This window comes from Leopardus geoffroyi, chromosome A1 (assembly GCF_018350155.1).
Source record: "Leopardus geoffroyi isolate Oge1 chromosome A1, O.geoffroyi_Oge1_pat1.0, whole genome shotgun sequence".
Lineage (NCBI taxonomy): Eukaryota > Metazoa > Chordata > Mammalia > Carnivora > Felidae > Leopardus > Leopardus geoffroyi.
In genome coordinates this window covers 157,231,719-157,244,868 of record NC_059326.1, presented here as the reverse complement: position 1 = coordinate 157,244,868, position 13,150 = coordinate 157,231,719, and the positions used below count along the sequence as shown (strand labels likewise).

The following is a 13,150-nucleotide window of genomic DNA, read 5'->3' as shown; positions in this document are numbered from 1 at the left end:
TCTTCTCACACATAGTGCAAGGACCTTTATAAACTCAAGTATTTTTAGATACTACTCTGAATCAGAATTGGATGAAAGAGTACCATGGGACTTGTCTTTCCCATCAAAATCAAAAGCTCTGTTTATTATTAGTAATCGGTACCATTTATTAAGTACAGTACCTACTATGTATGCAATACCACATTAGATGGTCTACATATAGAGAAACAATATAATAGAATGTTTAAGAGCTCTTCTCTGGACTAATGAGTTCAAATTCTGGCTGTACCTCTCATGAGTGGTATAACCTCACAAAAATTACCTAATTTTTCTGCATCTTAATAATAGACATCTCTTTGGAGGATTAAATGAATTAATCCAGGTAAAGTGCTTAGAGAAGTCTCTGACAACTGGTAATAGCTCAACATATGTTTTTCTAATTCTTCCAATAACCTACAAGGTAGGTGTAGTCTTGTCCTCATTTTAAGTGAGGAAACTAAGACTCCAAAGTTAGACAACAGATCCAAAGTCACACAGATAGTGACTGGTGGGACTCTGGTTTTAAACTAAGGTCTGTCAAACCTCAAAACCCCTCAAGACCTAGCATAGATGTTTGGATTATTTTTCTGTTTCCTCAGTTTGTGTCTGTGGGACCGTAAAAGAGGACCTGGTTTCTGACATACTGCTGAACACATCAGTCATTTTTTAGTCACAACGTTAGTCACATGTGTAAATACCTTCTGAAGATGAAGTTACAGAACCAAGGAATGGGTTTATGGAAAATTTAGTCTCTGAAGTTAGAATATTTCATGACTAAGGGAAAGATCTGAAATAACAACTAAGGGAAAGATCTGAAATAACAACTTTACCACAAATGAGTGTGACTCTAATCTCCTGGAGAGGAAAATGCCAAACTGGGTAGGGGCCAAAACAGTCTAATATTTTTCCTGATAATAATCCTGCCTCTCTCTGGGAGGGCTTACCACCCTCTCTGCATCTGAGAAGGCTCAACACATTTATTTCATGCCTGGAAGGGTAGTCAGGAAAGCATTGACAACTGTTTTCCTACTGCATTGTGTAATGTACCCACTTTTGGACAGGGTTCTCTTCAATAGATGGGGATCTAATGCTTGGTCTGAAATCATTACTGGAAGAACTTCAAGTTGACACCATCTGCCAGCAGGAACCCACCGAGAAGACTGAAATCCTCAAGAGATGATGTTCCCTCTCCTACTTTGCTGTCACTGTCTTCAGATGCTCACCTAGGAACTTCTAGATTCCTCCTCTGCCTGTCCCCTCAGTGTTAGGTGTCCTCAAGGGTTTCCCCTGGTCTCTGTTTCTCACTGAATGCTTCATGTCCTCCACTCCCCCCGTCCCAACTCCAGGCTGTCTCTTCCTCCCTCACCCATGAAGTCCAATGACTATTTCCATGCCAGAGCTTCAGTTTAGATCTCTCTCATGCTCCAGGTCCTCTCTCTCACTCGCCACTGGATACCTCCACCTGGACATCCCATAGATACTTCAAAATCAATTAGTTTAAACCTGAGCTAATTATCTCCACTCTTCTCCTTTACCTCCCCCCTTTCCCATCCAGATTTGCTTCTCACACTGTATCTGTAATCTATTCTCCACACTACAGCCAGGGGGATCTCTCTAAAACGCAAATCTGATGAAGTCACTTGCCTATTCAAAATCCTTTAGGGGCACCTGGGTGGCTCGGTCAGTTGAGCGTCTTATTTCAGCTCAGGTCATGATCTCATGGTTCATGAGTTTGGCCCCACATCCGTCTCTGTGCTGACTGCGTGCAGCCTGCTTGGGATTTTCTCTCCATGTCTCTCTCTCTCTCTACCCTCTCACACGCTGTTTTCTCAAAATAAATAAACTTAAAAAAAAACAACAACATTAAAATCCTTCAAAGCTATTCTGGACCCCGAAGATCAAACCCAAGTTCCTCAACACGAGTTATAAAGTCCTCTGTGATCAGACACCCTACCCCCCCCCCCCCAATCTCTCCAGTCTTCCTTTTCATTATTTACATCCTCAAACCTTCTCTCCCACCTCCCACCACATACACTGTATCTTGCAGTTCCTGCCGTGTTCTAGTTTCTTGGCCTCCGGGTGTGTGCCCAGGCTGCTCTATCTCCCTGAGCCCCCATCTCTACCCAATTATCCCCCTTTCCCTAGGCTAACGTCTGCTTATACTGCAGAGGTCTCAGTTTAGATATCCTTTCTTGTGGAAGATACCTCTGCCTGATTCCCCAAGTTTTCCTAAATGCCTCTTTCAGGTGCTCCATCACACCCTTTCCTTGCCCATGTATTGGAAAGTTTAATTACTGGTCTTTTCCACTAGATCATAAGTTCTCTAAGAGCAGGGTCCATGTTTAGTTTACTCAACATGGTATCCCCAGTGCCTAGCCCATGAATGAATGGAGACCGCAAAGATGTAAAAAGTAGTATCTCACATGGGTTTGGAGATCCTTACCTTCCAAAGGTAAAAACACAGATATGTATGCACGTGTATATATTATAGTTTTCCCTCGATGTTTTTGGGTGTTGCTTGCTGCTATCATACCGATAGAAGTGAGAAGACATTTGGTAAGTTTCTGTAGAAGATGGGGAAGCTGCTAATGTCCAGTGAACTCTGGGGATTTTTTTTTTTTTTTGACCTAGGGCCTTATTGCTCTCTTGCCTATCAGGTGGTGAGCATGTCCCCCCACTGTGGGGCTGAGAAGGTGTTAACCCATGTAGCATAAGGTGAGGCATTTGTCCTTCATCTTTAGCAGGGAAGCAAAGTACTTGGAACATTACCATTTAGTCCTCAGTGTAAATAATTTCATATGATTTTTGCCCCTAAAAGCAGGTTGCACAAGAGGAAGGAAATGGCAGGAAACACTGGGAGGCAGCAGGACCTTTGGGCTATCCAAACCTGTTTAGGTGGTTTTGGGTCTAAATTGAGAACTCTCAGAGATAACATATGCCCCAGGTCCACAGGGTGGATCTGGATTGCAGACTCTGTGATGTTCAAACATTCTCCTGTATATGTGGGAGAGAAGTCTGACATTTCCCAAGGGAGTAAGTGTTGCTGCTTGACAGAGAATAAAGTGTATACTGAGGTTCTCTAGGGGGATTGTTCGTCCTTGTCATCTTCGTGGATCCGTGTAAAATAGATGCAAAGGGAAAGAGGCCCAGGGTTCCACTGGTCCCGGAGCAGAGGTGAATTTGTTGAAAACGGTGGCTCTTAAGTTCCAGGGTGCCTCCCTTACTTAGACCTAAAAATGTGTTTACAAGGTTGTTGTAAAATATGAAGAAATGAGACACTGTAACTACGATAAGGCCGGTGATTAAGATCATCATCTCAACTCCCCCTTCCCTTGACGTCAGGTACCCCGGGAGGGGCTATGGGCATGTCTGGATCCAGCAAAAGAGAAGTTGAGTTGGGGAAACATTGGATTAGAGGGATATGTTTCTGTTGTTCATAGTCACTTCTGTAGGGAGGTAAGTTGCGGCCGCTCTGAAGTAGCCATGGCTTTCAGGAATATTCCTACAGACTTGTGTGCCAATTCGTCGGGATGGGGCATTAATAGTAAATCAAAACTGTATAAGCTTTAAGCCCTACAAAACCTGGATCCACCTTCTCACTAGGCATAGCTCTCAGGTTATCTAGCATCTATGCACACCTGTGAACACCTCAGCTTGGGATTCCAAGCAAGAATACTGCAGAAGACCCCTTGATTCCCCTCCTATCCTCTTGCATTGCATTCATTTCTACATGGTACTACCCTGTGGCCACCAGTGAGAGAGATCCATTCTGAAAACCCTTTGGCTTGATTATAGGATCGTTACAATAATAGTGTAGCTATGATTTCAACTTCAATTTAGAGCATTTTTGCTCACAAGGAAAAAAAAAACTGTAGAGTAAAAATGGGTATGAGTGAGATGAATTGGCTGTCTGGATTCCTAATTTAACCCTTCCTACAATCACTTATTTTGTTCACTACAAAGAATTACTCTTTCAATCTAGTAGTGTATTTGTTATGGTGAATGTTTTTAAAATATATTTTTACTGGAAACATTAATGTAAAACATTAATAAATTCTTATGTAGAAAGCAAAGTTCTTCATAATCCATTCACGGCTAAGTTTGTTGTAAATTCCTACATTTTTGCATCATAGAGAGTATGCATATTCTGTTTAACATATTTAAAAACATATATATATATATATTTTTTTTTTTTAAAAAGAGTCTACATTCCACTTTATTTTTTTTTTAATTTTTTTTTTCAACGTTTTTTTATTTAATTTTGGGACAGAGAGAGACAGAGCATGAACGGGGGAGGGGTAGAGAGAGAGGGAGACACAGAATCGGAAACAGGCTCCAGGCTCCGAGCCATCAGCCCAGAGCCTGACGCGGGGCTCGAACTCACGGACCGCGAGATCGTGACCTGGCTGAAGTCGGACGCTTAACCGACTGCGCCACCCAGGCGCCCCAAAACATATATATTTTTAAATGCTTATTTATTTTTGAGAGAGAGAGAGAGAGAAGCAGGGTAGGGGAAGAGAGAGAAGAGAACAGAGGATCCCAAGCAGGCTCTGTGCTGATAGCAGAGAGCCTGATGCAGGCCGAACCCAAAAACTGCAAGACCATGACCCGAACTGAAGTTGGACATCCAACCAACTGAGTGACCCAGGTGCCCCTAAAAATATTTTTTGACAGGGGCGCCTGGGTGGCGCAGTCGGTTAAGCGTCCGACTTCAGCCAGGTCACGATCTCGCGGTCCGTGAGTTCGAGCCCCGCGTCAGGCTCTGGGCTGATGGCTCAGAGCCTGGAGCCTGTTTCCGATTCTGTGTCTCCCTCTCTCTCTGCCCCTCCCCCGTTCATGCTCTGTCTCTCTCTGTCCCAAAAATAAATAAACGTTGAAAAAAAAAAATTAAAAAAAAAATATTTTTTGACATAAGTGGGATCATACCCATATTGCTTTTCAGGTTACTTTTTTTTGCCTAACAGTGAATCTTGGATATCTTTTTGTGTTCTTTTTTTTTTTTTTTTTTTTTTTTTTTTAATGTTTATTTATCCTTGAGCGAAAGAGACATAGAGACAGAACACAAGTTGGGGAGGGGCAGAGAGAGACACACACACAGAATCCTAAGCAGGCTCCAGCCTCTGAGCTGTCAGCATCGAGCCCCAAGTGGGACTCAAACCATGAACTGCGAGATCACGACCTGATCCAAAGTCAGACAATTAACCAACTGAGCCATCTAGGCACCCCTCTTTTTGTGTTCTTTTTAAGGTTGGATAGCATTTTTATCGGTGATATCATTAATTTAGTCAGGCAATTCCTAATGTTTGCATTGTTTTCACTTTTTGTTTGTTTTATTATAACAAATGGTGCTGTAATGTGCATCCTTGGTCATACATCTTTGCATATTTTGGAAGGTTTTTTATTCCAAAATAAATTTCTAATACTAAAATTTCAGGGTCAAAGGATAAATACATTTTAAAATGTTAATAGATGTTTCCAAATTGCCCTGTTAGTCACTCTACCAATTTACAGACTAACCTATAATATAGGAGTGCACATTTCTCGATAGCCTTGCCAACCAATATTATCAATTGTTTTAATTTATGACAATATGAAAATGGTTCCTTTAACTTGTATGCAATAGGTTGAATGTCTTTTCCTATCTTCATTTATTATTGTATTCTTCTGTGACTTGCCTGTTCACTATTATTATTTTCTTATCAACTTATAAGAATTAATTAGTATTACTTGAGGTATTGACCCTATGTCTTAGCATGACACTTGTTTGCAAAGAATACTTGCTATTGCATTTTAAACTCTTAAATTCTGCTATGAAAATCCCGTGAAATATAGTCCACGATGCTTTGTGTAAATTAATAAAAATAAATGGAGATGTTTCATGTAACTAAAAAATTAGGTGGGCACTGGTCAAAATTTTATTTGGAAGGTAAGTTTGTACTTTCTTAGGGGAAAAGTTATCACTTCTCCCTAAACCAAGGCAGGAGACTAAGTCTGAAGCAAGGGTCCTCTTACCAGATTTACAGAAAGCTCTGTGATTGAGAATTAGTCTTTGGGGGTATCTGGGCGCTCAGTCGGTTAAGCATCTGACTGGATTTCGGCTCAGCTCATGATTTTATGAGCTAGAGCCCCTCATTAGGCTCCGTGTTGACAGTGTGGAGTCTGCTTGGGGTTCTCTCTTTCCCTCTCTCTCTCTGCCCCTCCCTGCTTGTACATGCGCTCTTTCTCTCAAAATAAATAAATAAACTTTTAAAAAAAGGAAACAGTCTTTGTTTCCAGCAGACAGTATATGACATGAATAGCTTATTTTTACCTTTAATGATTTTATTGCCTAATACTAGACTCTACATTTAACATGTATGTCTAGAAAAATTAGAAATATTTTAATTTTATAGGAAACTAATTTGTGTTTTTGAAGTACTCCCAAATTTAGCGCCTAGATCAAATTATGTTGGATGATTTTTCATGGAAACTGGTGTATTTTCATATTTTGCATAGTTGGCTCTTACTTGCTCATATTTCTGATACATCTTGAGTACAATGAATCAATCATTTAAATATGAATAAGTTAGACTTGCTATAAATATTGGGATTGTTAGAAGACAAGAATCTCTGGATTCGAAGTTGCAATTTGATAGCCTGCTAGTTGTTACCTGTCCCGCAGATATTCCCTCCTAGTGTAAGAACTGTTCTGAACTAGTTGCTAATGCTTATGAATGGCTTCATATAAAACCAGATTTCTAGGGGCGCCTGGGTGGCTCAGTTGGTTAAGCGGCCGACTTCAGCTCAGGTCATGATCTCCGGTCCGTGAGTTCGAGCCCCGCGTCGGGCTCTGTGCTGACAGCTCAGAGCCTGGAGCCTGTTTCGGATTCTGTGTCTCCCTCTCTCTGACCCTTCCCTGTTCATGCCCTGTCTCTCCCTGTCTCAAAAATAAATAAAACGTTAAAATAAATAAATAAATAAAACCAGATTTCTAGTTCCTCTTGAAAAATGAAATCTTGGCACCAATGGATTATATGAATATTAATGATGAACCAGGAATGCATGGTGGCTATTCCTTTGTAGACAGGGTAAGTGGTCCAATTTGCCACAGTTCCTGCCCTCGTTTTATGTTTACACCAGTCCCATTTCACTTGTATGTGTACATTTTGTTGAATGCTCTTTTCTATAGGCAAATAAAAATATGAAAAGGCATGTATGTAAAAAATTCCTTAACTTTTTCATTAATAAATTAGTGAAGACATCATAAACTTCTCTGCTTTATTGGGCTTTCTGGCACATTCATTTCCTGAAAAAGGTGATAAGAAATGCAGAGGTAGAAGAAGCAGTCAACATCCCAGAGATATTAACTTCTTCCCAACTTTTGCCAGCAAACCACTATATTAGCTGGTGAAAAAGATGACAGAAAAGTTTTATAGTTCCTGGAGTTCCACTATCTTACGCTGTAATTTCTTTAGGTCTTTCTGTACTTTATATTTCTCTAAATCCATCTTTGTTTTCTGTATTTGTTGGAGGGAGCTGAGAGAGTCATGAATTGATTTAAATCCTGGAAGAGGATATGAGAAAAGGTATACTGAAATTAAACAATGCATTGGACTTTTTTTTTAAACAAAAGTTGCTAATCAGCGCTTCTGCCATAATTGGTCATCATTTAAAGCATATTAAATTCCATTAAGACCAGTGTAAAAATGTACAATAACCCATTTCTTCTATGTCATGAAGATATATTAGCGATAGTGTTTCCGCTTGTATCTGGCTTCATCGGGAAAATTTAATTCAATTCCTCTCCTTCTCCTTGCCCAAATATATTGCATAACTAAATTATTCTATATTTCAAGAGAGAAATTTAAAATATTTTCTTCTCTCTGTATGCTTTAATAAGAGATTTGGATGATCTCTTTTTTAATCCTTGTTACCAAATTGAAGACAAAGAACACAGGTGAGATTTTAAAACTTCTCAGAAAGTGACCTGTTGAGGGACCTAAGGAGTGGCCACCAGCTGTTCCCCCTGCACCCCTCACCGCCAGCACCTTCTCTTTTATGCAGTTCTAGTCACTCATGACCACAGACCCACTAGACTGCAAGCTTCTTAGGGTACAGCCCATTTCGTATTCACTGGGCCTTTCAAATAGTCATTTCTCAACACATTTTTATTAAAGGCATAAAAGAGCACACCATTAATTTGAAATTCCCCTTTGCTAGAACTTCCAGTTAGTAAAATGCAGAAAAAAAGCAGAATGCAAATTCCTCTTTGGCTCATCCTGGGGTTATACTAATGGGATGAATATAATGAAACCTCTGGTATTTAAGTAGAAAGCAGGGACCTAAAACAAGGGCCAGTTAAGTTTGGAATGTGATTCCTGACCAGATAATTCATTATTTTGGTTTGACAATGGGAGATGGGGATAGGGGCAGTGTGGGTCAGATTTCCAGGCAGCAAATTTTACTTATATGCTACGAGCATCGAGCATCAGGAAGAATGAGACCATAATATCTTCCCAAGACACCTTCAAGGCATCTCTGTACAGGATCAACATTTGAGAGAATTTGCAGGCATTTTTCTGAGAACTAGAAGACGGAAAATGAGTTGGGACTTTCTTTAATAAAGGAACCTCTGGTTCTGGTAATTTGCTCAGAATTGTGACTGGAGGCAGATGGCTGCTCCCCAGCTCCTATCCCATGTCCTTCCCTTTGACAAATTAGATGAGCCTTTCAAATTAATCCTCTTTGATGTTAGCTCAGCTTGACACTGCTGCCATTAGCCTCCTTAAGAAGAAAAGCAGTCATTATAACGGACTCTGTTAATTCATCTCTCTCTCTCACTTGTAAAGGTCAGGTCTCCAGTCTGACATCCGTCCAGGCTCATTACCTGCAGTTCAATGAGGGGCATTCGATTTCAAGTCCTGATTTCATGACATACCACAAGTCAGGTCTTGATCTCAAGGATGTTCCAAGTCTAACAATTCTATGATTCTATGATCTCCGTAAAAAAACAAAAAACAAAACAAACAAACAAAAACAACCTCACAGTGTTGGCAAGCTTGTGACACTGCCCAGTCTGAATGAAGAATGTGAACTTGTTTATCTACCTTCCAATGGCATGCTGACATTCTATGGGATATTTAGAAAAGTGAGATTAAATACGGAAGGATATCAATAATGACAAGACTGATCCATGGCCATGAGCTCCAAGTAGACAACTCTGAGGAATTGGATAAGCAAGAGCTAGTGTTCTTAATCAAAGGTGTCTGCTCACCTGATTGATATTCAGTCTGAATTTTCTCTAATTCACCCCAGATGTGCTTTTCCAGTTGGTTCATCTTTTTGGACAGTTTATTTTCTATATGCTTTACTGTACTTAGTTCTGCTTCCTGTTTCTCTGTGTTAACGAAATTCTCTAATTTGCTTGAAAGCTTCAGTAATTTCTCTTCCATTTTATTTTCAGACTTTTCCTATAAAAGATATCATGAGATAAAACTGCAGAAAAGAAAACTTAGGTGGATATGTACTTCAGCTTAAGGAATGTTTTTAACAAGTTCACTTTTATTTATTTTATTTTTTTAATATTTATTATTATTATTATTATTATTATTATTTGAGAGTGAGAGAGAGAGCATAAGCAGCGAAGGGGCAGAGAGAAAAGGAGACACAGAATCTGAAACAGGCTCCAGGTTCTGAGCTGTCAGCACACAGCCTCAGGGCTCGAACTTATCACCCGTGAGATCATGACCTGAGCCAAAGTCAGCCACTTAACCGACTGAGCCATCCAGGCGCCCCAACAAGTTCACTTTTCCATATTAAACATGACAATTCCAACCAGGTTCCTTTGTATCTAAAACTGTGTTCACACGTGTGAGAGTTCATCTCTTTGCTTGGCCTTGTTTGCAGTTTCTAGAATTCTGCATGTGATAGGAGAAAGAAAAGGAAGGACTGTGGTTTTGCTGAAATGCCTTGAGGAGTTGGAATTACAGTCTAGTGTTTAAAGAAGTGTGGTCAAGGAAGGCATTTTATTTATTTTTTTTAAATCTTTATTTATTTTTGAGAGAGAGAGAGACAGAGTGGAAGCGGGGGAGGGGCAGAGAGAGAGGGAGACACAGAATCCGAAGCAGGCTCCAGGCCCTGAGCTGTCAGCACAGAGCCCTATGCAGGGCTCGAACTCACGAACTGTGAGATCATGACGTGAGCCGAAGTCAGACGCTCAACTGACTGAGCCAGCCAGGCGCCTGAAGGGAGGCATTTTAGACACTGCTTTAAACTCCTGGGTCATGTTCCTGTTATACATTCCTATTCCCTCGAGCTTCTTATCTCCACGTGGACAGAGTTCAGCTAGAATAGTGATTCTTGACCTCTGTTGCCTATTGATATCACCTGGACCATCACAAAACCACTACCACCACCCCGCCCCTCACGAAACTGATTTAATTGGTCCACAGTGGAACTCAGGAATTTATCTAGTTGAAAAACTCTCCAGGTGATTCTAATTGCAGCGAGGTGGGGACTTCATGGATGCCCCAGGCTCTGGAGCTTCTCTGCTCCTCCTCACCCTCTCACAGGGAACTTGCCAGCAGGAACTGGGTGACAGTGACTTGGCCCATTGTTCTTCCTATTTTTTATTATTATTTTTTTAAAATTTATTTATTTTTGAGAGACAGAGCATGAGCAGGGGAGGGGCAGAGAGAGGAGGAGACACAGAATCTAGAAGCAGGCTCCTGGTTCTGAGCTGTCAGCGCCGAGCCCCACGTGGGGCTGGAACTCATGAATCACCAGACCATGACCTAGGCCAAAGTCGGACGCCCAACCCACCGATCCACCCAGGCGCCCCCCTCCTATTTTTGGCCCTGCTTGCATCGGGGAAGTGGATTCCAGCCTCTTTCTTACTTGTGGTGGAAAGCTTCTGCCTGCAGGTGACCCTGTGGTCACCTAGTGCTGCCTATAACTGGTGGGTGAGTCTGTCTAAATCCTAGAGAACTAGCAGGCCCTGTTGGCTGCATGTTGGACCACACAGACTTCAATAGCCTTATCAGTGATAAAGCTGGAACGGTTATCTACATCTCTTGGACTCCTGCCTCTGTCAGCTGTCTACAAACTCAGCTGCCCAAAGCCCCTCTACCGAAATTCCAGAAACCTCTTATTTGAATCACCAGCAAGGCTGGCAGTCACTGATGACACGGATGGCCCTGTGTTGCTCTCCCATTGGGGCTAGCAGCTGGTTGGATGCGCTGCTTGGAGTGAGGGGTACCTGCAATCAACAGATTTCCCCTCCATCCTGGTAGTCTTGCCCCAAAGCTGGGAGTTTCTCTATGAGGTTGCCTCTGGAAAAGAAGTTTTGAAAACCTTTGATCGACGGATGGATCTTCAGAGAGGTAAACTGACTTGTCTATGGCAGGAGTTTTCAGGTTTTACTGTGTCTAAGCGTCCTCCAGGAGGCTTGCCTAGGTGCACAGATCTCCAGGGGAGGCCCCAGGGACCTCTGGGTTGGAACCGAGAATATGTATTAAAAAAAAAAAAAAAACAAAAAAACACCTCTCTTTAGGTTATTATGGGTAGAGCACACTCAGAAGTGTGGGTTCCCGGAGTTGGAGAGTAGCACACAGAACCAAAAGGCAGGCCTCTGGATTCCCATTCTGGTGTCAGAAAAGGTTAATTACTGACACAGTGAAGGTTACTGTGAATGTCCCAGTGAAACTTTCAACATCCAGACAATGACTATGCAGCTGTTTACTTACCAGCTTCTCCTGTAGGAGCTTCAGACATTGATTTAAATGGCCAAGGTGGTCTTTTTCATAGTTGAGGAACTGTTTCTCTGTCCATTTTTGATGGTTCTCAACTGCCTCATATAGGTTGTTTGAAACTGAATTAAATCTAAGGGGGAAAATAGTTATATTTTAATAAAGTAAATTTAAACATAAAACCAAAATTTAGTATTGACAAACTGCAGTTTTTTTCACATGATGAGGTTCAAGATGTCTAACAAGTACTTATGGGTTGATGTGGGAGGTAGGGAGCAAGGGAGCACATTTTGGGTCCCTGCCCCAAGCTTGCATTCGACCCGGCTGCTGACAACACCCCTCTGCATACATTAAAATACACATAGACACAAAGACAGACACATGGACACACAGAAACACATGTATCATCCATCCATGCAGGTTTCCTCTTAGGGCCTGGGGTACATTGTATATGTGGAAGAAACACCTTGACAAGCCACTTGGATGGTGATATCACTCCGGGGTACGTAGGGGTCAGCAAACTTCTTCTATGAAAGGTCGATAGTAAATATTTTAGGCTTTGTGTGCCATATGGTCTCCATTGCAACCAGTCAATTCTTTTTTTTTTTTTTTTTTTTAATTTTTTTTTTTTTCAACGTTTATTTATTTTTGGGACAGAGAGAGACAGAGCATGAACGGGGGAGGGGCAGAGAGAGAGGGAGACACAGAATCGGAAACAGGCTCCAGGCTCTGAGCCATCAGCCCAGAGCCCGATGCGGGGCTCGAACTCACAGACAGCGAGATCGTGACCTGGCTGAAGTCGGACGCTTAACCGACTGCGCCACCCAGGCGCCCCAGCAACCAGTCAATTCTTTAACCACTCAGTGCTGCCATTGCAGTGGGAAAGCAGCCACATACAATACAAAGAAATGAAAAAAGAACTTGGTTGTCTAATCTAACTTTACATACACTGAAATTTAAGCAACATATAATCACATCATGAAAAACATTTTCTAATTTAAAAAATTAGTAGAAAGTGTGCAAATCATTCTTAGCAGTGGGCAGATTTGGCTAAGGGTGGCAGTTGGTGGAATCTCTGTCGTGCAAAGGTCACTACCCAGCTGGGGGAGGAGCTGGGCCAGAGAAAATCATAGGTAGGATGTAGAAAGACCCAGAAGGACTTTGGGAAAGCACAGTGCCCATGGGAGACAGTCCTTGGTTGTCTTTTCTGTCTCAGGTGAGATCCTCAGTAAAGTCCCCTTTGCCGCCAGTGGGTCTCTGTGGATTCTTTAGGGAGTAGGGTTCAGGGAGGGCTTAAAGAGGTACTGAGTTACTCATGTGGGGCAAAAACAGATATATAATATGCTAAGGTGCAGGAAACGACCGCTGGCATAAAAATGATGCACCATAGGAATATTAAATAACAG

At 41.6% G+C, this 13,150-nt stretch overlaps 1 protein-coding gene across 3 annotated transcripts in view; it reads right to left on the bottom strand.

The window, feature by feature from the left end:
- Window positions 1-7,261: 7,261 nt before the first annotated feature.
- Window positions 7,262-13,150, bottom strand: part of FAM81B (family with sequence similarity 81 member B) — a 55,334-nt gene continuing 49,445 nt past the window's right edge. For all 3 annotated transcript variants that reach the window (XM_045498499.1, XM_045498506.1, XM_045498515.1), the window contains 3 exons: window positions 11,742-11,877; window positions 9,272-9,467; window positions 7,262-7,561 (listed from right to left, as the gene is read on the bottom strand). In XM_045498499.1, coding sequence (XP_045354455.1) covers window positions 7,428-7,561; window positions 9,272-9,467; window positions 11,742-11,877 — 466 coding nt within the window. In that variant the 3' untranslated portion in view covers window positions 7,262-7,427. The remainder of the gene's footprint in view (window positions 7,562-9,271; window positions 9,468-11,741; window positions 11,878-13,150) is intronic.